The 27,055-nt window shown below is 38.3% G+C and overlaps 1 protein-coding gene and 1 long non-coding RNA gene across 2 annotated transcripts in view; one reads left to right on the top strand and one right to left on the bottom strand.

Annotated features, from left to right (window-relative positions):
* The window catches only part of LOC138916688 (uncharacterized), a 59,926-nt gene that overhangs the window by 8,401 nt on the left and 24,470 nt on the right, over window positions 1–27,055 (top strand). The window contains exon 2 of the long non-coding RNA XR_011424006.1: window positions 13,642–13,757. This is a non-coding gene — a long non-coding RNA (uncharacterized lncRNA). The remainder of the gene's footprint in view (window positions 1–13,641; window positions 13,758–27,055) is intronic.
* Window positions 5,188–6,075, bottom strand: LOC138916682 (olfactory receptor 4D10-like). The gene has a single exon (XM_070229819.1). The coding sequence runs from the start codon at window positions 6,073–6,075 to the stop codon at window positions 5,188–5,190; it is 888 nt and encodes a 295-aa protein (XP_070085920.1).

The raw sequence follows: 27,055 nt of genomic DNA on the forward strand, positions 1-27,055 counted from the left end.
TAAACTGTTCTTGGTCCATAGTTTTAAATTCCTCATATGAGTGGAGTCATACACAGATTATCTTTCTCTCGCTGGCTTATTTCACTTAACATAATTCTCTCAAGGTCCATCCATGTTATGATGCAACCACTTTTGAAAACAATTTGTCACTTTCTTAAAATGTTAGGCATGTGCTTACAATATAATCATTTTGCTCTTGAATTCCTTCCTTTTTTTATTTTGCGAATCCTTGAAATGGACTTAATTTCTTTCTTTGCAGTTTATCTCCTTTTTCTTACCATGATCAGAAAGAAAAGAAAGGTGAAAGTCACTTCTCTCACTTTTTTGGGGTGTTTTCCAGTTCAAATGAAGATATTTCTTTTCACCTAGCTCACTTTCCATTCAAGTTGTCTTTCTTCTGTATACAATTTTGTCGAAAGTCTACTTAATATGGAAAGCTAAAAAAGCTACCAAGAGTTATCAGAGCATGCAGGCAGATACCTGGGGGCCTCTGGCATAGCACAGCCTGTTGCAATCCCAGCTGGGTACTTACTGCTTACGCTACAGGAGAAGTTAGTTTACCCCTTTGGCCTCAGGCTCTGCATCAGTATCTGGAAACAATAGCATCTCCCTCATGTGATTTTTGTGAGGATTAAATGAATTAATATACGCAAAAACATCAATACTTAGAGCATTGCCTAAGCAATAATAAGTATGCTCATACGTGTGTTACCTTAAAGTAAAACGCTGGGTTAGTAACTGTCTCAGGCACACAGCTTCTTAAATGTACTGACAATCTTTTAGAAGAGTTGTATGTTTTCCAGAATCTGTATTCTAAAACAGCTTCATCAGAACATACTTTTTTTGGGGAAAATAGGAGGTACTTTTCTTTTACTGTCAATGAGAGTGGCCCAGAGGGTGGTGACAGCGTTTGGTAGTAAGGAGAGCACTTGCTTGGTTTGGTTTCTTATCTGACAACATCTTAGCAGACCAGAGAAGTCAAGTGCTGGTCTCTGCAGTGAGAGCCATCTGGGCTCAAGTCCTGGCTTTGTCCCTGTGTGACTTGGGTAAGTGAGAGACCTCATGGAGTCTCCACTTCATCTGTGGAATGGGGATTATAGTAATACCCACCTCACAGGGAAGTTATCAGGATTAGGTGAATTAACATACATAGAGTCTCAACATACATGACTGGTTATCTCTTATGATTAGTACTATGTTGGGTAACCTTAACATGGGAGGCTCATCAGGAAATGGAGTGTGTTGAACCAAATAGTAGCTGAGCTATCAATTCTGACTAGTTAAAGTGGGGAAATAATCACCAGAAAACACCAACTCAATATAGTTACTAAAGATATTGAGGAGGTCTTACCTACTTATGATATCCTTCCACAGGGACTATGGAATTGTAAATAGTAGACTATGGTCTACACAGAAGGGTAGAAGGTACAGTACCTCAGACCCCGAGTCAGTACTGTTTGTCAGAGAGGAATAGGTCCTACGTTCACAAGATACTTTTGGTAATTCAGACAACATCCTCTGCCTTCTGCTCCATGTTTCTGCTATTTTTACTCCATTTATTTAACAAATATTGATAGAAAGTTGGCAGAGTTCTAGGTTATTTGAGAGAAATGAATATAATCCAAAACCAGTGGAGAAAGAACTGAAATTTAATAATATGACATTGATGGGGACCGTCTAAAGACAGATGAGGTGTGTGTGAGAAAAGGGTGATTTCTCTCCAAGAGGCTCAGAGGAAGCTGCATGGAGGAGGTGACATTTCTGTTTGGGGCACATGGGAGTGGAGAGAATGGGAGATCTGGCTTTAGGGGACCAGTTGAATATATAACAGTTGCTGATGAGTGGGAAGTTTGGCTGGAAAGAAAGGATCCAAATATGTAGGCACGGAAAGACAAGCAAAAGAAAATCGTTGTTACAAAATTTTTATTTTTTGATAAATCTAAGGGAGGGTATGTAGGTGTTCACTGTATTATTCTTTCAACTTTTTTGAAATATTTTATTTTCTTTCTAGTTTTGAATTTAGCATAAGAAAAACCTCTGTAGATTTCAGTTTCAAGAGATCCATCTATAGGATGAGAAAATCTCATTGTTTTTTCTGAGAAAAATCTCTTGTTTGTGCAATTCAAGGGATCCTGGAAAAAAAGAGCTTCCTCTGCCTACTTCCAAACTAAACTCATTTCTATGACTCTCCTTTCACAATATCTTCTTTGTTCATATTTCTTAGCTGTGCTGTCTGCCACTGACAGTTCACCCTGGAATGCAGCATCTTGTGTATATATTTCATTATTTTTAGTCAAAGTGTATTTATGAATCTTACAATTCCATCTAGATTTCAGTTTTTCTCACTCTTCTCTTCTCACACTTATTCATCGACACCCAGACACCATAGTCATTCACACTCATGTAGAGTTATGTGTCTTACCTAAAATTTCCAACCTCCTTCTCAAACATCTTGAATAATGTTCACACGAACCTTGGGAGTCATTCAGCTTCAGGAAATTTTGTTAAATACCCCTCTGAAGGCCAGTGATTTCAGTGGCTTCCTGTCTATCTTTATGTGGAAAAAGGCAGACTCAGGGAATAATATTTCCTTGGCTCTTCCACACTGATTCACAGTGTTCCATCATATGTACCAATTTGTCAATCCCAGAACTAGTGTGAGAATTATCAGAGGGCATATAATTGGATGTGGCTGTGGAAAAATTCTACTGATGGCGAGGTGGTTTCAGTGGGAGTAATCAAGATGTGACTCAGGCACATGTCCTTAGGAACACACTTTTTGTGTAGGATCTAAAAGCTTTTAGCAGTGACAAAGATTCTCCCCTTGACCAAACTCTACTCAGGCTCCCCTGAACTTCTCAACTAGGCCTCCACTTTGGGACCTCCATGCTTGTCTCTGCATTGTCGAATTTTAACAAGAATTCTGCTAATTCAGTTTAGCCAAAATCCCCCAACCTCCATGTTGATCACCATCAGTGTGTAATCAGGTTCCTCACCATCCACCATGCCCCAAGTGATATTTGATCACCCTGGCCTGCCTTCAGCAAGAATCCTGTTAGGTCAGTTTACCCAGAATTCCACCTTACCTCTGATGTTTCCCCTAGTAGTTTTTCTGTTGGGACATAAATGCCTATTCTTGGGGATTCTGCACAACTTCCTTAGGCAGTTTCACCCATGTAGGGTAATTCCTGAAGTGTGACACACAAGTATTGGAAGGAGCCATTGGACCTGAAAGGATTATGTAGATGAGAGTGAAGGAGATCTCAATGGGCAGATGAAGAAAGTGGGTGATGGAGTTCTCACAGGACATACACATCACCAGGAAATCCACACTGGATCCATCAGCAACTCCTACTTGCTCGACTTTCAGAGTTTTTCACCATTCTCACCACCTCCACTGTTACTACCCTAAGTTATGTCTTCATTATTTCTTTCATGGGACTTTTGTTGTAGCCTCTTAATTGGTCTCCCTGTTTTTGTCCTCACCTCTCTTCATTCTATTTGTAACAGGAGCCCCTGCAATTCTGTTAAAACATGCATCACTATTCTGCTCTTCAAAGCCCTTCAGATGCATCTCATGTTATTTAGAGTGAAAGTCATAATCCTCACAATGGTCTAAAAGGTCCTAAGACCTGGTCCCGTGGCCTCATTATCTCTCTGACTTCAATCATTACCTGGCTCCTCCTTGCTTCCTCTCATCTTCTTATGAAGGCCTGGGCACAGCCCCACCTGAGGACCTTTGCATGTCTGATTTTTGAACTGACATTTGTACTGCGACATGAACATTCTTCTTATTTCAAAAATTTTAAGATCTAGGATCTACCTTCAGAAATAAGAGGCCAAAAGGAAAACCTCCCAACAGCTGTAAATGGCAGAAAAATAAGCAAATAAAAACCAAACTCATATTGAACAATGTTTTTCACTTCATACCAACATTTTTTAATGCATATGTGTAATCTGAAGCAGCTTCACAAGTTTCTGTCATTTTCAGCTAGTCATGTTAACAGACAATAATAATAAATCCATTGTTTTCTTACCCTTATTCTCCAATGATTTGAGGAACAGAAATGAGTGAGAGGCAATATCCATTCACTGAGATTTTCAATTCAACCATCTTTTGAATGTTTTCTCTGTTTCAGTTGCTGTGCCAGGTGCCGGGGGTAGAATAAAGAAAGCATAGTGCTACTGGGGGAATAGGAAGAAGGAGGACAGGGAATTGGAAACAAGGTCCTGAGTGCAGTGCTTGAGCTGAGCCCCAGTCGCTGAGGCAATGTGGTGGAAATGTGGCCAGTAGGTGTGGGGTTCAGAGGAAGGTCAGGGTAATGACCTACACGAGGTCACAGAACCCGTAGTTATTGGGGTCCACATTCTAACTCAAACTGTGCTAGCTCCAAGGCACCTGCACTCAACCACTGGAGTTTAGGCTTTAGATGAAAAATCATCAGGTAACAGTTATTTAATTTATTCATATCAGAAAGTCAGAGGAGGAACTTAATTTGAGTGTGTTTACTTCATTAAAATGACATTATTTCGTGAAAGACCTTAGTAATCCAATGCCCAAGCTTTGTTATGTTTCTAATATGTGTCTCAGCCCCTTTCCTGGCAACATGAATATAGTGGAGATGTCTGAGTATGTATATATTTGCTTTTTCTTATTGTTAATTTTATTTAGACAATTGGAGATTTCCATGTTGTTGTAAGTAATAACCAAGAGTGGTCCCACCTTAATCCATTTTCCCCCAATGATCATTTCACAATCTATATGTATATCAAAACATCAAGTTGTACATCTGAAATAAACAACATTTGTATTTCTCAATTATATGCAATAGAGCTGAACGAACCCCCACAACAATTCCAATGTGATAAAATTGTCTGAGTGCATATAGATTCATTTTTCTTTATTTCTTCCAAGGCTGTATTGCATAAGCATTATGCATCTCTCCAGCTAACAATTTGATTTCTCTTTTGCAACATGAAATGTACCTTTTTACATTATTACTGCATGCCAATCAGAATCTTTGAAAGTCATGTGTATCTTAGTAGATATATCAAAATTATTTAGAAATCCTTTAGTCAATGCGGTTTATTTGATGGCCAATCATTTTAAAAGGTGGTGAGAAGGAGTTAGCAAACAGTCTACACCCTCTCAGAAGGTATAAATCTTCTTTTCAGTTTCCTGATGGCTCACTTCATCTCCTGGTTCCTCAGAGTGTAGATCAAGGGGTTCAGCAGAGGGGAGATGACAGTGAAGGTGACGGAGATGGGCTTATCTGTGGGGAGGGCAGTGAAGGGCCGGGCATAGACATAGATACAGGGCACAAAGTGCAGGGTTACCACAGTGATGTGTGAGGTGCAGGTGGAGATGGCTTTCCTCCTGCCCTCCCCTGCCTGAGACCTCAGCGTCATTAGGATGACTGTGTAGGACACAAGCAGGAAGATAAACCACAGTGTGGTGAGCAGCCCACTATTGGAAATCATCAGTAGCTCAAGCACAAAAATGTCAGTACGGGCAAGTTTGAGGACCTGGGGGACATCACAGTAGAAAGTGTCAAGAACATTGGGTCCACAGAAGGGGAGGGGCAGCAACAGGGAAATCTGCACGATGGAGTGGACAAAGCCCCCCAGCCAGCAGGCTACAATGAGGGCAGTGCATCGCCCTCTGCTCATGATGGTCATGTAGTGCAGGGGCTTGGAGATGGCCACATAGCGATCAAATGCCATCACCGACAAAGAACATACATCCACCCCTCCAACAAGGTGGAAGAAAAACATCTGGGTGGAGCAGCCATTGAAGGAGATGGTCTTTCTCTGTGACACAAGGTCCACCAGAACCTTGGGAGCTGTGATGGAGGAAAAGCAGATGTCGGCAACAGACAAATTCCGGAGCAAAAAATACATGGGGGTGTGAAGGCGAGATTCACAGGTCACCGTGACCATGATGAGGAGATTTCCCAGCAGAGTTGTCACATACACCCAAAGCAGGAAAAGGAATAAGACCCAGTTCAGTTCTTGATTCTGGGTTAGGTCAAGGAAAATAAATTCTTTGACCCTGGTGCAGTTTTTCAGCTCCATTGAATCACCTTCTTTCTCTCACTTTGTTTTCAAGCTACTCCATATGAAAATGTTTGGCTATTTAATTTGTTTTCTTTCTAAGCACTAAGAACGCAATTCAGATGGTTCCTCCTGTGGTTCCAGTGTTTACAATTTGTTGAGTTGTCCCAATTTTTGAGATTGCCTTCAGTTTCATGATCAAACCAAATTATCACATGCAAAGTTATTCAATAATTCTTTCCCTATAAATCTATTTTTGAAAAGAATATCATTTATGTTCAGTAGTTACAATTCCATAGCATATTTTATTTTATTAATTTATTATAGTTTTTAAATTTTATCATTATTTTTTATTCCACACAAATTTATTGAATGTCTGGAATTGTGTGAAGCACTATATACAAAGATAAGGAAGACATGGCTCCAGCCATTGAGGACTTATTGTTCACAAATTCAATATTCATATTAGCAAATATTCTGGTGACTTCAAGAGGTCTTGCTCTTTTGAATAAAAGGATGTCATTCAGTTTCTTATTGCAATGTTTCTCTAGCATGAGTCATTTTCCTTGCTGTTGGCTGTTTTACATTGAATTTCTTAAAATTGCAGATTGTTCCACGTAGGTAGCTCATTATTGTGATTTCTTTATACTACTCAGATTATTTGATTAACAATTATTTTAAGATAATTAAAATTTATGACTGGGAAACACATTGAAACAATATGTAAATCCTAATCTCAAAGAATATCTTTACTTTCTCTTATTGAGATAAAAACACTTAAACATGAGACCTACCTTCTTAACAAGATTTTAAGTGCATGAAACTGTATAGCTGCAATATTGTACAGCAATTCTCTACAGCTTATTAATCTTGGATAATATGATGTGATCCTTGCTTGAGTGTCAGGGAGAGAATAAAGATAGTGACCTACTTTCTAGAGGTGGTTCATACTATATCAACCACACTCCCCTCTGTGTTTTTCCATTTGTGGATCTAAGCTAAGAGAGTGGAGGGATCCCACAGCAGTGAGAGATGATGGTATCATTAGAATAATGCCTTTGTTTTCTGGTGAGGATGATTGACCCTGAGCTAACATCTGTTGCCAAGTGGAGCACGCGAACTTAACCACTGTGCAACAAGACTGGCCTCAATAATGCCTACTTTTAATAAGCTGTTATCGATCATTCTTAGGAAATTTTACAATTATTATTTGTTCCACTTTGATCTTAGAAAGTGAACGCTTCTTGCAATTTTAAATGTATTTGGATAAGTTGGACCACATTCTCAAAGTGTTTGCAGGCTAACACAAGTGGATGATTTGTATAAATTGATGGACATATTGCAAGATAAACTGTGAAATGTGTCACGAGAGAAGTAGAGGTAGATTTGGGTGGGATAGGAGATATCACGATTTCCAGCAGTAAAAACGGGTACTATTTTTTTTGAGGATTTAGTATGAGTGAAGACTCAAGAAAAGTTGACTTATTCAATTTCCCCACCATACTTTAGTAAGTATTAATGTTATGGTTGTGTTCTTATGGAATATATAATGAATCTATATTTTGTTGAAAGGAAGGAAGTGATGGAAGTAGGAAGGAATAAACTATTTTTACTCCCTTCAATCTTATATGTATAGGATCTAATTTTGTATAACAGGAATATTTGATAGAGTCTGTCTGAAGATAAGAATTTGGCTGAAAGGGGCTTTGGAAACCCAATTTACATTGACTTTGTTCTGAGGTGGACTCACCAACAAGCAGCTCAAAGGATCACAGCAAATGAATGATGCCTTCTCTCACACTGCATGGACCACATTTCTGAATCCCTCTTCACACATCACCCCTCTTCCAATAGTTAACACCCACCTTTGTTGTTCCTGTCACTGAGAAGATCATTTTGACTTTGAAGCGTTTAATATACCTGGAAAATATCAAACTATTTGTACATAATCAATCATGACAACTCAATTTCACTATCCATAACCTTTATATTAGCTAAAAGCTTAATGTCTTTACCTCACACCTTTGACCAAAACTCCAACTACAAATAGTAAGTTATTAGATACAGAGCAGAACAGAACACTGGTGACTTTAATTCTTGAAAGTGTTGTTTGTGAAAGCAGAGCCTCTTGGAAGACTAAATATCTTAGTGTCTTTACTCCCCTTTCAGGAGAGAAAGGGCAGATTCAAAGAAATCACAGTTTCAAGAATTTCCACTGTATCCCTGTCTTATATACAAATCCCTCAGTTTGAGGCTTAATATAAGACTTACAAAGGGAGTGTTATTGGACGAGAAAGTGGAAGTTTGTGCCTGATTCTGCTGTTGGTGATGAGGTTTCAGTGGGAGTTATTAAGAAGCTACTGAAACATGTTCATGCGTAAACACACAAACACACACACAGATGGACACATTTTGGTTGGTGTCCAAATTATTTAGAGGCAGTAGAGGAAATCTATCTGTTTATCCATCGCTCAATTAGAACTATTTTAAAATGTGCCAAATACTGTGCCCAAGAGACTACAAGGGTCCAATTTTCATTGCTTGTAAAGCTCAGAGGACACTATGTAGAAATGAGTTTCAATTTGACTGTCAAAAACCTAGAAGAGAGCTGGACCTAAAATCCTTTGCTCCTAGTCTAGTTTCTAATTATACGCAGAATTGTTATAGTCTCATGATGTTGCTACAAGTCTCCACATGTAGAGAAACATGACTTAGATGATATTTCAGGAATGCAATTTTTCCTGTTTTCCAATGCTCTATTCATATGGAATCTCTCAATGTGGATTACTGCTAGATAAGTTTTGTTATTATAACTGTCTACAATATTACAATAGTTACTCATTATTAACTCAGATTATTGAATGGTTCTGTCTTATGTAGAATGCGCTTCCACTGTTTCCAGAATGCTGACTGGTTTGGGTTTACTTGATTTTCCATTTTGTTTTAGTACATTAAACTAGTCTACACAGATTAAAAACCACATGAGACAGGTTGTATGTTTGAGATGGGTAATTCTTTTTTCCCTCCTCTTTACTTAGATATTATTGACGTGTATCATTGTCGGTGTTTAAGATATACAATGGTTGATTTGATACATTTATATGTTGCAAAATGATTATCATCATAGTGTTAGCTTACTCCTCATCACCTCACATAATTACTACTTTTTTGTGTATGGTGAGATCATTTAAGATATACTCTCAGCAACTTTCAAGTATTATTAACGATTATCACCATCTGTACATTAGATCTCCAAACGTATTCATCTTATACTTGGGAGTTTGTACACTTTCACCAACATCTCTTCATTTCACCCACCCCCCAGTACCTGGTAACCACCATTCTACTCTCTGTTTCTGTGAGTTTAGAGTTTTAGTTTACACAGATTTATGAAATAATACAGTATTTGTCTTTCTCTATCTGACTTTCTTCACTTAGCATAACGCCCTCGACATCCATCTAGTTGTCACAAATGGCAGGATTTTCTTCTTTTTCATGACTGATAATATCCCATGGTATGTATACACCATGTCTTTATCCATTTATCCATCGATGGATGCTTAGACTGTTTCCATATCTTGGATATTGTGAATAATGTTGCAATGAACATCAGAGTGCCAATACCTCTTTAAGATCCTGATTTCATTTCCTTTGGATAAATAGCCAGAGATGGGATTGCTGGCTCATATGATAGTTTTAATTTTAATGTTTTGAGGAAACTATATAGTGTTTTCCATAGTGGCTGTACCAATTCACTTTCCCACCAACAGGGCACAAGGTTTTTCCTTTTCTCCACATCTTCACCAACACTTGTTATTCTTGTCTTTTTGATGATAGCCCTTCTTACAGGTGTTAAGTGATATCTTACAGTGGTTTTGATTTGCATTTCTCTGCTGGTTAGCGATGTTGAGCACCTTTTCATATAACTGTTGGCCATTTATATGTCTTGTTTGGAACAATATCTATTCAGGTCCTGTGCCCATTTTTATATCAAATGGTTTGTGTTTTTGCTATTGAGTTCTTCACATATTTTTGATATTAACCTCTCATCCCATATGTGATTTGCAAATATTTTCTCCTATTCTGTAGGTTGTCTTTTCATTTGTTGATTACTTTTGCTGTACAGAAGCTTTTTAGTTTGAGGTAGTCCCATTTATTAATTTTTGCTTTTGTTGCTTGTGCTTTTGGTGTAATATCCAAAAAATTATTGCCAAGGCCAATGTCAAGGAAACTTTCCACTATTTTTTCTTCTAGGAGACTTATGATTTCAGGTTTTATACTTAAATCTTTAATCCATTCCAAGTTAATTTTTGTGAGTGGTGTAAGATAGGAGTTTGATTTCTTTATTATGCATGTTGTTATCCAGTTTTACCTGTAACATTTACTGAAGACAGTATCCTTTCCCCATGGTATATTCTTGGCTTCTTTGTTGATACTTAATTAACTGTGTATGCATAGGTATATTTCTGAGCTCTTGATTCTGTTCCATTGGTCTGTACGTCTGTTTTTATGCCAGTACTATACTGTTTTGATTATTATATCTTTGTCGCATGTAGTGTGAAATCATAAGTGTGATGCCTCCAGCTTTGTTCTTCTTTCACAGGATTGCTTTGGCTATTAGTTGTCTTGTGATACTACACAAATTTTAGGATTCTTTTTCCCTTTCTGTGAAAAATGCTATTGGAATTTTGATATGGATTGCATTGAACCTGTAGATCTCTTTGGGTATCACGGACATTTTAAAATAATTCTTCTAACCCATGAGCATGGAATATATTTCCATTTGTTTGTTTCTTCTTCAGTTTCTTTCATCAATGTCTTATGGTTTTCAGTGAACAGATCTTTCACTTTGTTGCTTATGTTGGCTGTGTTTCTTACCCTTTGATGCAATTGTAAATCGAATTGTTTTCTTTTTTTTAATTGTTTTTAAACATGGTATTTCTATATATTTTATTTACATTTTATTTTTAATTTTTTTATTGTGGTAACATTGGTTTATAACTATATACATTTCAGGTGTACATCATTATATATTTTGATTTCTGTGTAGATTACAACATGTTCACCGTCCAATGACTAATTACAATCCATCACCACATGCATGTGCCTAATTGTCCCTTTCACCCTCCTCCCTCCCCGCCTTCCCCTCTGCTAACCACCAATCCAATCTCTCTTTCTGTGTGTTTGTTTTTCATTGTTTTTATCTTCTACATATGAGTGAGATCATACAGTATCTGACTTTCTCCCTCTGACTTATTTCACTTAGCATAATACCCTCAAGATCCATCCGTGTTGTCAAAGATGGCTGGATTGAATTGTTTCTTATGGCTGAGTAGTATTCCATTGTGTATATATACCACATCCTCTTTAGCCGTTCATCCTTTTTGGGGCACCTAGATTGCTTCCAAGTCTTGGCTATTGTAAATAGTGCTGCAATGAATATAGGGGTGCATGAATATCTATGCATTCGTGTTTTCATATTCTTTGGATAAATACCCAGCAGTAGAGTGGCTGGATCATATGGTAGATCTATTTTTATTTTTTGAGGAATCTCTGTACTGTTTTCCATAGTGGCTGCACCAGTTTGCACTCCCACCAGCCATGTATGAGAGTTCCCTTCTCTCCATATCCTCTCCAACACTTATTGTTTCCTGTCTTGTTAATTATAAACATTCTGATGGGAGTGAGGTGATATCTCATGCTCGTTTTGATTTGCGTTTCCCTGGTAGTTAATGACATTGAACATCTTTTCATGTTCCTGTTCGCCATCTGTATATCTTCTTTGGAGAAATCTCTGTTCAGATCTTTTGCCCATGTTTTAATTGTGTTGTTAGGTTTTTGGTGTTGAGATGTATGAGTTCTTTATATGTTTTGGATATTAACCCCTTAATAGATACAGTGTATGAAAATATCTTCTCCCAGTTGTTAGGCTATCTTTTCGTTTTGCTGATGGTTTCCTTTGCTGTGCAGAATCTTTTCAATTTGAGATAGTCCCCATTGTTTATTTTTTCTATTGTTTCCTTTGCCTGTTCAGACATAGTACTTGAAAATATGCTGCTAAGACTGATGTCTAAGAGTGTACTGCCTAGGTTTTCTTCTGGAAGTTTAATAGTTTCAGGTCTTTAACCCATTTTGAGTCCACTTTTATGAATGGTGTAAGATAGTGGTCTACTTTCATTCTTTTGTATGTGTATTTAATTATGACATATTTTCTGAGCACCTCCATGTTCTAGACCCTGTGGTTCTAGAGATCCTAAAAGCAAAGAATTCCATTTTCCCTCTTGTCTCACTCCCAATGTCATTTCTGAAACCTTGTCTCACTATAGCTCTATGGATAGTCTCACTTGGATATATGGCACACCTCCCACTTAAAATGTCTAAAATAGATGTGAGCATTGTTATCAAGAATTAAATACTTTCCATTTGTAGCTGGCACTATCATTCTCCTTGTCACAAGGGCTCAGTTTATCTGAATTATTTATGACACTCTCCCTTACCTCCTCGTCCTTTCTTGTTGGTTTTTTGTAACCCTTCTTGAACAAATAACTTTTAGGTTTCTTTCATGATTTCCAATGATTTTTCATAGTTTATTTATTTATTTACTTATTTTCAGATGTACATCATAATATATTTCAAATTCTGTATGGATTACATCATGTTTACCACCCTAAAACTAATTATAGTCCATCCCCTCACATGTGAGTCTAGTCACCTCTTTTGCCCTCCCCCTCCCCCCTTCCCCTATGGTAACCACCAATCCAATCTCCAATGCTATGTGTTTGTTTGTCATTGTTTTTATCTTCTACTTATGAGTGAGATCATATGGAATTTGACTTTCTCCCTCTGACTTATTTCATTCAGCATAATACCCTCAAGGTTCATCCGTGTTGTCACAAATGGCTGGATTTCATCATTTCTTATGGCTGAGTAGTAGTGCATTGTGTATAAATATCACATCTTCTTTATCCATTCATCCCTTGATGGGCACCTAGGTTGCTTCCGTGTCTTGGCTATTGTGTATAATGCTGCAATGAACATAGGGGTGCAAGTATCTTTATGCCTTTGTGTTTTCAAGTTCTTTGGGTAAATACCCAGCAGCAGGATAGCTGGATCATATGGTAGATCTATCCTTAATTTTCTGAGGAAACTCCATTCTGCTTCCCATAGTGGTTGTACCAGTTTGCACTCCCACCAGCAGAGATTTCTCCAAAGAAGATATGCAGATGGCCAACAGGCATATGAAAAGATGTTCAACATCATTAGCTGTCAGGGAAATGCAAATCAAAACTACAATGAGGTATCACCTCACTCCAGTCAGAATGGCTATAATTAACAAGACAGGAAACAACAAATGCTGGAGAGAATGTGCAGAGAAGGAAACCCTTATTTTTCCTAGTTTTTTTCTAGAAACTTGCAGTCCCTGCCCTGATATTAACAAAGGTGTGCAATTCCTTCCTCTTGTGTGTAGGCTGGACTAGTGACTTGCTTCTGGAAGAGAATATATAAAAAGTGACAGGATGCCACTTCCAAGAGTCTTCTTTCCTGCTAACACATTCTCTTCTGATTTGATTGTTCCCTCTGAGGAAGGAAGCTGCCATGTTGGAGAGACCCACAAGACCAGAACCTGAGGAAGGCCTCCAGCCAACAGCCAGTAAGGAACTGAACCCTCAGGCCAATAGCTCTTGATTCTGACCAACAACCATGTGAGTGAGCTTGGAAGTAGATCCTTCCTCAGTTAACCTTCATATGACACTGCAGCTCCCAGCTGACACCTTGACATAGCCTTGTGAGTGACCCTGAAGGAGAAGACTTAGCTAAATCTTACCTCATTCCCCACCACGCAAACTGCAACTTAAGAAATGTGTGTTGTTATAAGCCACTACATTTTGCATTGATATGTTATGCAGCAATAGATTACTAATACAGTACTAAATTAATAGTTTGCTTTATTGAATAAGAGTAATGTTGACAACATTATCTTTCAGACTTGAAAGAACAGTCACACAACAACAATAACAACAACAAAACTCTGAATATCCCTCCAGCCTATAGTTTTGTGACTGGAACTTCATGATGCTTAGAAATAGTTTCTGTTTTGCTGACTATCCTAGAGTCTGAGAAATAAAGTTTCAATAACCTAAACATTCTTTGAATTTCTTGAACAAGTCCATAACAGCAGGATTGCTCCTAAACAAGCCAGTTTGTCTGTATAGATACATTTATTTGCTTATGAAAAACATTGTGGAAGTTTAAAGCCAACCTCTCTTATATAGAAAAAAGTCACAGATGGTAGGAGCAAATATATGCAACCTTTGTACGATAAGCTAGAATCAGTGTAATATCTAATAGTTTCCTAAGAAAATGTCTCCACCTGGAGAAAAATATAGATTAATCCAAATAATTACTTGGTGTCATGTTGCAAGAGAAGTAAATTTAATGGTGTTGTCCTGAATTCCATGCTTTTTATCACTGTGTGTGATCAGATTGTTTTGCCTGTGTAAACAGTCCAAGGCAGCTTCCTGGGCAGCTTTTGCTGGGTTTCTGTCATTTGTACGTCCTATACTTGGGAACATAAACTCTGATTGTATAGATCATTGGTTGCTTAAAATTCCGCCTAGTCACAAAGGTTTTGCTTGAGGTCAAGTCAACAGAGAGATAAGAAAAAGGCATCAATGTGAAAAGTAGGGAGGATCTGAAGAACAGTGATGCCAGAGGAAACATGTAGCCAGGCAGTAAATAGTCATTTGGTCTGCAGATGGATACAGCTGAAGACAAATGTATGTCTTTATTTAATTTTATGCTTGGGGAAGTATGTCTAATATTAGAAAATAATCCAGAAAATGTTTCAGTGATAGACATAAAGTAGAGCACATGAAGGAGCAATCAACAAAGAAGATGACACTCATCTCTACAGGAGCTTCTGCATGATTAAATATTGGTTTATAACTAGCTTGTAGAAAGTATGAGGATAAGTGAAGCTTGTCTTCTTGATGAGTCTTCTTTGGACACTCTCCTCCAGCGTTCTATATTTTGGGTCCTGACCTTCTATCCTATTATCATCCTATTTCCCAGGCTTACCTTGATCACCTTTCCCTTCCTTTCAATTAAGTTTCCTTTCTTCATATCTTCTTCATTTCAGTTTGGTTCTCTGTGAATTCCAAGGTTCCAGTAGTACTTCCAGCAAACATTTCTAGGTGTTAAGAGAATCCTTTTAGAGACAAAGTCTTAGTCTTTGTCATGTAATCCAATTGTTATTTCTTAGTAATGAGTCACATATGTGGAAGAGATCACTGGAGTTCATCATTATTCATGTTCTCCTCTTTTTACTGGGAACAGAGTAGGATTACATTCTCCAGGCTCCCTTGCAGTCAGTTGAGGCCATATGACTACGAGCTGTCCTACGGAATGTGGTTCAAAAGTGATACACATTACTTTCAGAATGCCCTATAACTACCCTCCCCCTTCTCCCCATAATTCTCAATCCTCTTTCCTTTTCTCCATTTTCTGGATGAATGGAGAGGTTTCTGAGGATTTAGAGAGAGCTGGAGTCCAGGATGGAAGAAAAAGATCCTGTTGCTCCTAATTATTGCATGCAATAGCTCTTTCTGAAGACCAGCATTAGTTGGTGACATGAGCAGTAAATAAACTTTTACTGTGGTTAACAACTTCAATTTGGACATTTTTGTCACAGCATTGATGTGTCTGATTAATACATGAGTGCCAGCTTCTGCGGCTTCAGCTTTATCATGATGGGAGACATTGAACAGTAAAGTCAACGGATTGCCACAAAATACCAGCTGGATTATTAGATAAACCTTCTCCTAGCACCATTCTCATTCCTTTTATTTCACAGAGACTAGAAAATTCTGATTTGTTGATTAAATCTTCATGCTTTTATTACCCTTACTTTTCCTTTTAATGAGGTGTAAAGAAGTTTCGAGGTCTTTATGTGAGAGACTATGAGAACCACGAAAAAGAAATGTTAATTGTGTGATGTGCTGGAGGTGGTAACTCATGCTATGGTGGTAATCATATTTTGATATATGTTTATCAAATCAGCATGTTGTACACCTTAAACTTACACAATGTTACATGTCAATTATATCTCAACAAAGCTGGGAAAAAAACCCCCAAAATCAAAAAGCAGAAACAATGAGAAATTTGGGCTTGTCCAGTCTGTGATTGGGATAATTCTGCTATGTAATTGGGAGTCAGTTGCTTCCCAAGGGAGTGCCTAGCACCTGTCTTTGGTTAAGGCTTTCACCAGTCCAGGTGAGCTGTCACAGCCTCTACTCATCAGTCTTACTTCTTTATGAATATTCCCACTTACAGCATTACCTCCTTCTGCCCCAGAGGAAACCATGGTCTTGGAATGATTTGGGGATCCTCTCTCCAATAGAAATCAAGGATTTGCATTGCTCAGGAGACCACAGAAGGAGTTCTTCTTTCCAAACTTTTCTTTGAATGGTATTGACTTCATGAGTGTACTACCTCGTGACTACAATGAACTGACTGTCGCATAATGTGGCACACACTTATACCATTCTCTCCCTCTGCACATAGTGATTTCTTTGCTTGGATTGTCCCTCTCTGCCTTTATCCCTTTACTCTCAAATGTCTTCTGAAGTTCTCAAGTAAAGTGCCTACAATATTTCCACAGCACTTGGTTCATATCTTGATTAAAGCCTCTTGGAGTATGCATGTAGGTCAGTGACTATCTTTAATCTTCCTGCAGCAGTCTGAATCTTACCACTTTCAGGCATATAATATGTGTTCTGTCAATATTTGTGGGGTGAATAATTGAAAGTGGGTAGTGGAAGACATGAATGGGCTTCACCTTAAATAGCATCACCGATAGGTCCCCAGCACGTACTATAGGATCAGCCTCTTTTAAGATGCCATGGTATCCATAGATGCCCATTTGTTTTTCACATTAAGTTGATCTCTTGCCATTTTGAGAAAGTGATATTTAAAATCTATCTTTAAATTTGAGTGTTGTCTCATCCTTATAGAATTTAAACCCTTTCTGAATGCTGTAGTTGTTTCTTTGGTTTCCTCATGGCTGACTTCATTTCCTGATTTCTCAGGGTGTAGATCATAGGATTGAGCAAAGGAGAAATGATAGTGAAGTTGAAAGAAATGGCAGTATCTGTGGGGAAGGCAGTGAAGATCCGGGTATAGATATAGATGCAGGGCACAAAGTGCAGGGTCACCACAGTGATATGTGAGGTACAGGTGGAGATGTCTTTCCTCCTGCCCTCTCCAGTATGAGATCTCAGTATCATCAGGATGACTGTGTAGGATATGAGGAGAAAGAAGAATATAAACCAACTAAGTAATCCATTATCAGAAATCATCAGGAGCTCCAGAGTGAAGGTGTCAGTGCAGGTAGGTTTGAGCACCTGGGGGACATCACAGTAGAAAGTGTCAAGAACTTTGGATCCATAGATAGGGAGGGGCAGCAACAGGGAAATCTGCATGATGGAGTGGACAAAGCCCCACACCTAGGAGGCCACAACCAGGCTAGTGCATTGTCCCCTACTAATGATAGTCATATGATAGAGGGGTGTTGAGATGGCTATATAGCGATAAAATGCCATCACAGAGAGAAAAAACATCCACACCTCCCAGAAGGTGGAAGAAGAACATTTGAGTGACACGGCCATTGAAGGAGATGGGTTTTCTCTCTGATAGAAGATCAGCTAGGACCTTAGGAGCTGTGATGGAGGAAAAGTGGGTGTCAAGAACAGATAGACTGCAGAGCAGGAAGTACATGGGAGTGCGAAGGTGAGCTTCGCAGGTAACTGTAACCATGATGAGGAGGTTTCCCATCAGAGTTGTCACATACACCAAAAACAAGAAGACAAATAAGACCCAGCTTAGTTGTTGAGACTGCGTAACTCCCAGGAAAATAAATTCTTTCACTGTGGTATAATTTCCCTGCTCCATTTGGTCACAGATCCTTTTTGAAAGGAGATCTTTGCAAGAAATAACAGTGCAGTTAAAGAAAGTGTTGTGAAATCTACTATTATCTTTTCTGTCACTTGAGTTTGGTGTTTTCCTGGGGAGGAAATTCATTTTCTATGTATGGTTTGTGCCTGCAATTCTGTATGCTTCCATTAGATGGAAGAGGACCCAGGTTTTTGACTCAGTCATCCAAACAGGTCGGTTCTATCACTGTGGCCACTGAAATGCAGGTGACAGGTCTGTGAACCTATTCAATTGTACTTTTACTCTAAAATATGACACAAAGTAGTGAATAATAAGCCTAAGTTTGACATGAGGCACTTTGGTTCACAATAGACACCATCATGAGAATTAAAAGATAACCCACAAATGGGAAGATAGTTACAATATATGTAGCTGAGAGAAGATTCACACCCAAAATATATAAAGAACTTCTACAAATCAGTAAAAAGAAGATAGATGAACAAACTGGAAAATGGAAAAAGACATGAACTGAAACTTTACAAAAGAGGATATTTAAATGCCAATTCAATTTCATTAATTATCAGGAAAATGCTCATTAAAATTACAGCAAGAAACTACAACCTACGTACCAAAATGGCTAAACTGAAAAAGATGAAAAATACCAAGTGATGGTGAAGATGTGGAACAATTGGACCTTTCATTAGTCTGCTAGTGAATGTGTAAAATTGGCATAACCACATTGCTGTTTGATGGTATCTGCTAATATTATGTATCTATATCTTTATCTATAGATATATTTGTATCTATTTAATCATCCATCTTAGAATGGATGTGTACACATTGTTCATTCAACTCTTAGCATTGTTATATATATAGGTATACATATATCCATTGTAAGAACAACCTATTTTCCTCCTAGGTAATATGTACATATGTTATATCGACCAGATATATGCTAGAATATTCATAGCAGCACTGTTTGTAATTGACTCAAAATGGAAAATGACACAAATGCCCACCAACAGTAGAAAAGATAAACAAATTGTTAAATTCACACAATACTATAGAGCAATGGGAATGATCCACATACAGTGCATGAACCACATAAATGAATCTCACAAACACAATGTCGAGTCAAATAGTCCAGGCACAAAAGAGTATGTAATCTCTTATTTTTTTCATATAAAGAACAAGAAATATATAAAACTAAAGGGAATATGAGGGAGGCTTTTGAGGCATTGATGATGTTCTGTTTCTTGATCTGGGTGCTTGTTACAAATATACAATCAGCTTGTGTGAAAATTCATTGAGCTATACACTTATGTACATTTTTCCATAGGTATGTACATCATCCTTCAGTAGAATGTTAAAAATAATTAACATGGTCATCTTAATCTCACATCTAAAGAATGACTTTCATTTAAAGTGAAATTTAATTGGCCACCCACTTCATAATGGTTTCTTATAGTTATATTGTAATGGCCCTTACCAGCTACAACCTGAGTTACCTTTTTATCTTTCTCTCACCTGCAGACTTTAGGTCCTCCCAAGTTCTTGTGTTATTCAGGTTGCCCTGATGTCCACATGTAGTTATTTCTCAGATTCTGGTTTTAATTTCTTTCTTGTTTTTTTTTTTCATTTTGCTGCTTGGGCAAATGTTATCTCTTAAGGATCTTAGAAAAAATCCTTAAGAGATAACATTTTCCCAGCAGCACTCTTTTTTTGTTCACACAGAAGAATAAGATAGGAGCCCCCTTTCTGATTCCATTGTCTTCACTTCACATTATTTCAGTCTACCACTCTTTGATGTTTATGTCAACAGTACAGAGTGATAAGAGTAAATGATAATGATTGTAGAAGATTTCAGGTCTCTGGAATCTGAGAAGTAAGAATTCCCCACACTATACTTACCATGGCTAGAAAGTGGAGAAATTATCCCCAAAGGAGTCTTCGGTTAATTTGGCATGTAGAAATATATTTTAATTAATGATAGCAGCCCGCTCTAGAATCTTTCTTTTGGATATTGGAATGATATGTCAATGGTTTCAAATCTTCTGCTCAGGAAACCACTGTGACAAGCCTAATAGCTTCCTGTGTTGCCTGTGCTCTCCCTTCCTCCTTTCTTTTTCTGTTCTGTTTCCTTTACTTTTTTCTCTTTTCTTTCCTTCATTGTTCCTTCATCTAGATAATATTTTTATGATTGTATTAGGGTTCACCAGAGACACAGAACCAGTAGGATATATATGGATGTATAAAGGAAAATTATCGTGAAGAACTGGCTCACATGATTGTGGAGGCTGAGAAGTCCCATTATCTGTGGTCTGCAAGCTGGAGACTCAGGAAAGCTGGTGGTGTAATTGAGTCCTAGTTTGATGGTCTGGGAACCAGGGGAGACTATGGTGTAAATCCCAGTCTGAGGGCAGAAGATGAGATGAGATGTCCTAGTTCAAGAAGCAAGACAGGAAAATGGGGATGAACTTCTCCTTCGTCCACCTTTTGTTCTATTCAGGCCCTCAACAGGTGATGTCTGCCTTTGTTGAGGAGGAAATTAATCTGCTTTACTTGGTCCATCAATTCAAATTCTAATCTCATTTGGAAACACTATCACAGACACAGCCAGAAATAATGTTTAATCTGGGCACCCTGTCGCTCATCAAGATAACACATAAAATTAACTGTCATAATGACATTGAGATGGTCTTTTTGAGGGAAAGGTGACTCAAATATAGATCCTTTCCTCAGGGGGTTTACAGTTAAGCCAATAAGAGTGTTGCAGGCTGTGGAGTCAGCAGAAAGAAAAGTGAGGAGTTACAAAATCAAGGGGATGTATAGGAAAATAGTCCCATTTGGGCAAAAATGTTTGTAAACTCCATCCAGGAGGTGTGCTGAACAGTATCATGTCTCCTACTTGCATTTTGGATACACAGGTGTGGATTATCTGGAGCTTTTAAGCAATTTAGGTTTTACCACTTTCTAGTTGGTGTGACCTTGGGTGAGTTACTCAATACTTGTACCAAACCAAGGAGAAATATATGTGAGGTTCACAGGACAGGACTTGGAGTCAGTTCTCAGCCTGCACCACTATAATTTATCTACAACGTCATGATAATGAGACCTACCTGATACGCATTGTGCTCTAAGGAGTAGGTGAGATTGTATGTCTGTTTAGGAAACTGAAAGCAGCTGAGGAATCTGATCTTGCCAATCTCATCAGCCCCAGGTGAGTGCTTCTTTCCTTACACATGCCAGGCTCACCTGTGGGGGCTTGTCTGAGATCGGCTCATCTTGCTATTGACCCTGTGTTTCAAAGTCCTCTTCTCAACACTTTGGAGAAAGTGGGAAATGCTCTTCTCCTCTGGGGATGTTTTCCTTTTCCCTGAGGGATTTGAGGCAAGACATATCTTCCAAAAATCAAAGTATTCTTATCACACACCTGCTTATAAACATAAATAAAATTTTCTTTGGAGTTGTAAATATAGATATTTATATTATCAAACTTTACAGAAAGAAAATAAATTATAATCCCTAAATGCAAATCCAGTCATCTGTCTATCAGGCCGCTGGAGCGGGGGAGGCTCCATGAAACTTTCAAGGTCTCTGCATTATGGAAATGTGGGCAGAATGATGGAGCTCTGCTTTGCTATTTTCCTTGCTTTAAGAAAACATTTGTGGAGTGATTCTTATGCAAACTGCTTAATTTTATCGCTTCCAAAACCTATCATATCCATGGGAAAATGATATTATTGTCTTGATTTTATAGACGAGGAAACAGACACACACAATGATCAAGTAACTTGCTCAAGGCCTCACAGCTGGTAGAGCTAGTCTCTGTCAATGATTCATTTTATTCCAAAGACTTATGCTCTTAACTACTGCAACCATAGTCCTTCCCAGTGTTGATCTGCCTTCCCAGAAAATCCTGCTAAGAAAAATCTCAGGAAAATCTTTCTCAAATCAAGTGAAAGTGGTATGTGGGTGTAAGAAGCCTGCACAGGGTGAGTGAGAGGTGTGGCTGAGAGTGATGTAACATGAGAGGACATCAGAGGTGACCTTGAAAAGAGACAAAAGCAGAGTGTGAAAACACAAACTTTCTAGTCTTTAGAGGCATCTCCACCAAGAACCTGGATCAACTACATAGTGTTCCAGTGGCAGGGGAAGAAATGAGTTCTGAGTAGCATTTCCTCAAACATGAACTCCTGTTGAACATAATTGATCTGGTAGGTTCCTATGGATGTTGTCTTTTTACAAAGAGTGGGAAGGATACTGTGAAAGTCTACGTTGCATTGAAACTCATGCACCATGGGGGGGGGGGAATGGATAAAGAAATATTATTTGATGTGTTTTTGCAAGGTCAAAATAAGGATCACGAGGATTTCTTAGAAGTCACCCTAAAGGGGACCATCCTTTGGAAACAAGCTTATCAAGCATCTTGGAAAGAACCTGCAAACTGAGTGTAATCCCCATACCCCAGCTTCCCACTAAACAACGCTGCTCTTTTTTTGCTTTCTTATTATTGGAAAGCCTCTACTCTTGATTGAATCCCTAAAAGTTTTAGGAGTATTATTCATATTCAGTAGGATGTGAGGGCATAGATAAGCTAGCCATTAAAACACCTTACTTAAACTCCCAAACTTCCATTCCCAGCCAAGCAGCAAAGCTGACTAGGCTGCACATACTGAATTCAGGTATTGCTGTCTTTGAGTGCTGTTTTTCCAAAGCAATCGCCCTCCAGAGAGCTGGGGACATTAGCAACTTCTCAATTGGCTTTCAAACACCTCCAACCTCAACTTCCTGGCAAGTAGAATGTATCACATCCCCTGGAACCGAGTGACCCTCTTCCAATATTTTGCAAGCCACACTTCCCCTCTTCCTAGTAGTGAAAAACTACCTCTTTTCTTTGCTTCATTAAGAGTTTTGGTTTCAACAGGAACATTCCACACAATTGCAGCATTTCTGAAAAATAAACTCTAACAGATTTTCAGTTTCAGACATTCACAAACACCAACACTATCTGATGTCAGTCTCCAGGTGAGAAACTGATCTTCTTATAATGCTCCAACTGCATCTTAGAGGAACTGAGTTCTGGGAAAATTCTATGTTTAATAGAAAGCATACCTCAAGCTAGTGATTTTGCTATCTTCTTCCTTCAGACGGGAAAAGGCAACCTCAGGGAATTAATCAATTCTGATTCTTACACTTTGCCTTACAGTGCCTCAGCCACTGCTATTATTCCTTCAGCAACAAGCCCAATAAAGAAATTAGCAAAGGGAATATTTTGGGTTATGAAAGTGGAAGCTGACTTTCCAATTCAATGGAGTTCCTGTGGGAGTCATTAAAATGTCACCAAGCTGACCTCCTCTCTCTCCTTCATCTCTTCTCTGTCCCATCACAGAAGTACATACAGAGGCACCAGTGTACATTCAGTAATTATCCTTTTCTCTAGACAGGGTATTATCCCTCTTGACTCAAGAAGGAGGTGTCATGCACACCAAGGACTGTGCAGTCTTTTTCCTGATCAAAATCAGTTTGCTTGCAATTGACTGGGAAAGAAAACTTAAATAAAACTGTAGCAATGGAAAAATCAAAGCTCTGTGGTGGCTGTCAGGACAACTATCAAAGACTGAATGATGTAGATTTATAAGTGCAATTTCTGTTGAATGCAATTGTAGGGAAGGAAGACATTTCCTCTACCTGCTCTGGGTTCTTCTGGCCAGACAACGAATTAAATTCACATGAGACAGAATAACAGGGGAAAGTTAAACAAAGTTTCATAACATGTATATATGGGAGAGGCTCAGGCAAACTGATCAATTCACCAAAATGGCAGAAGTTCTCATCTTAAACACCACCCTCAGCTAAAGACAAAGGAGGATGTTGGGTGGGGGGGTCAGTTATGGGAGATTACCAGACAAGTACAGTAAACAAGAGTCAGGTTATTATATTGGTGGGAGTTTCTAGAGATAAGGTCATCCCTCCTTCCTGGTATGGAAAGGGAGACACCTTTTAAGATGGAGATTTCCTTTACAAATGTAAATATCTCTTAACAAAGGGTAAGTAAATTCTACTTTTCAGAAACTTTTCAAAAACTGTCTGCAGTTTTTAAAAGTCACCAGCCCAAAATAATCCTCATGCCAAAGAGACATATCTTGGGGTGGCTAATTCCACTCCCCCACACAATATATACATTGACCCTATGCAATTATCTTAATCTACATCTCTAAGATCCACAGCTCACTTAGAATCTAGAGAGGTATCATGGTGACAGCTCTTGATATTCATCAGTTTAATTATTTCAGAATTATTTTATATTATTGGGTTCATTGTTACCTAGAGATGTTGATCACTGAAATGTTTGATTCAGGGAGCAATGAGAGAGAGGGTAGTTTGAAAGCCATGTGTGTGCCAAGAGACAGTTGATTTTTACGGCTCTTAGCAGCAGAACTTAAAAAATAATAATAACTGATTTAATTAGACAAAAATGCAGCCCAGCTTGTGATTTTATGTCATCCAGATAAATAATATATGTTTGTGCAGTCAGAGGCAATTCTTTCCCATTCCACTGAAATAATGAATTAGATTGTGTTGTGTGTTTACATGGTTTGATGAAGTCTCAGGGACAATGATGTGGCAGGAGTTCCTGGGTTCTTGCCCCTTGGGATTATGCTTCTGAGATACAGCCAGTGATTCAGACCCTACAGATCTTTGGCATCATCCGATTCTGAAATAGTCATAAAAATCTGATTTGAGTGAGTCACAAGAGATAGGAAGGAAAGGAAAGGATCCATTGGTAGGAAACAGGCTATAAAATGGTTCATGGTATGCATTTAGCATAGGCAATTTCGTATGGAAAAGCTTAGGGTCTTGAGACAAGAGCTACCTGAGCAAAGATAGTGGGACCCTGTGAATAGTGACTTAACTTGTGAATTATTGTTAGAATTTTCATGCTAGGGGAAGTAGATTAATATTGTAAAAGATAGAATGGATTGATCTGGTCACAGGAAATGGCAATCAATTGAGCCAGTTAGGTGATGAGTGCTTCTGGGACCATTCCAGATTCAATGTGGGACATAAGTGAAGTTTGTTTTCAACACTCCGTATCCTTTGGCTAACTTTCCTTGAGCTCTTTTCTATCCCATGGGATCTGACTTCATGATCTGATCTTTTACCTCTACTCTAAAAGCCAAGGGTTTATCTTTGAGCCATTACCTTCCTTTGATATGAAACACTCTTTTGCTTTATCTCATCAGCTTCAGGATGATTCTTTAAGCTATAAAAATAGCAAGCAAAGCTATTTTCACATTTTAATGACAGAAAGCCCAGATTTTAAGATGAAAAATTATTTGAATTCATTGCACATTCCTATATTTTCTACCCCATTCATTTTTCCCGTGTAATGATGAGTTTGGGCCACACAGGAGGAGAGTGAAACACATCGATGAAGGACAGAATGTGTGTTTGTTAGGCAGTTCAATATGGATGATATAAAAAAAAAACATTAGTTTTTCAGTGAGCACTTACTGTCTTCCAAACATTGCATGTTTCACATATACCATCTCATTTTAACTTTCATAACAACTCCATGAGATGGATATTATAAGTATCTTTGTATAGGTGAACTATGACCTGTGAAGAGATACAATAACTTGTTCCAGTTCCCACTCTGGTGGATGGCAGAGATAGGATTTGGACCCTGGTTTGTATGACTGTGAAGTTACAGCTTTCAGCTATAGTACTTTACTTTTACCATGTTTTCCCACACAAAAACACTAGCTTGTAATTCCTGTTCACAAACACCAATAGACTGAAAAATAGATTCATTAGTGTTTTATCGACTTTAACCCTTCCTCTTCCTTTCTTGGAAATGAGAAGTGAGAAGAATGTACATCCTCAATGATGCAACCAGTCTCAGATTGGCCCTGGTAAGGCTGTAACTGGAAAATCAGTTCTTGAATAATGAGAATGACTTACTCTTTGCTTAGGATCCCTGAGGTTCTGCCTTTGTCTAAACTTATCACAAGAATGTGAATCTGGCCCATCTATTTCTATGTAACACAAATTCCTTTAGGCTATTACTGGAAATCTTTCAAAGCTTCTTCATTCCTGATGGGAATCCAGACAGACAACCATTATGTACCTTTGAGGTTCTCAAGAACACAAGCCCTTTTGGAGTTTAAGCAGAAACAATGTCTTAAACTGTGATGACAAATATGTACCCATATATGTGTACTTCAGATGCACTGATCATAAGATCTCTCTAGAACAGGACTGCAGTTTTCCATAGACAGGTACAGTAATGTCATAAATTATATTCAAATGGTGGAAGAGCAATTGATTGGGTTTTGGAAGACTCTATAATTAAGTTGATATGAGATCTTGAACAAATAACTCTATCTCTAGGCTTCTGTTTACTTACCTCTTGAAAAGGAGTTGGATTCAACAATCTCTTCATCTGCAATATAGTTTCCTTGATTGACACATTGCTACTTTGATCTTTGAGTGGAAATACATCAATCAGGTGAATCCTATAACACTAGTTACATCATGCTTACCAGAAGCTTGGGTTACCAGCAACCTGTTAACTTAGCTAGAAAAATATATTGTTACCTAGCAACTATAGTTGATTTATTGACAAAATATTTGAGTATATATATAGGACTCTATGAGAAAAATAATGAAAAGAGTCTTTGGTGATGAAGAGGTAGGAGACTCTTACTTTGTTCCACCACAGAAGGCATGAGTCTTCTCTTCAGTCTCCTAATGGCTGACTTCATTTTCTGGTTCCTCAGAGTGTAGATCAAGGGGTTCAGCAGAAGGGAGATGACAGTGAATGTGACGCATGGCCTTATTTGTGGGAAGGGCAGTGAAGGGCCAGGTATAGACATAGATGCAGGGCAGAAAGTGTATAACTGGGATGTGTGAGGTGCAGGTGAAGATGGCTTTCCTCCTGCCCTCCCCTGCCTGAGACCTGAGTATCATTAGGATGACTGTGTAGGACACAAGCAGGAAGATAAACCACAGGGTATTGAGTAAGCCGTTGTTCGAAATCATCACGAGCTCAAGTGCAAAGATA

The sequence above is a fragment of the Equus caballus genome, chromosome 12 (genome assembly GCF_041296265.1).
Source record: "Equus caballus isolate H_3958 breed thoroughbred chromosome 12, TB-T2T, whole genome shotgun sequence".
Taxonomy (NCBI): Eukaryota; Metazoa; Chordata; class Mammalia; order Perissodactyla; family Equidae; genus Equus; species Equus caballus.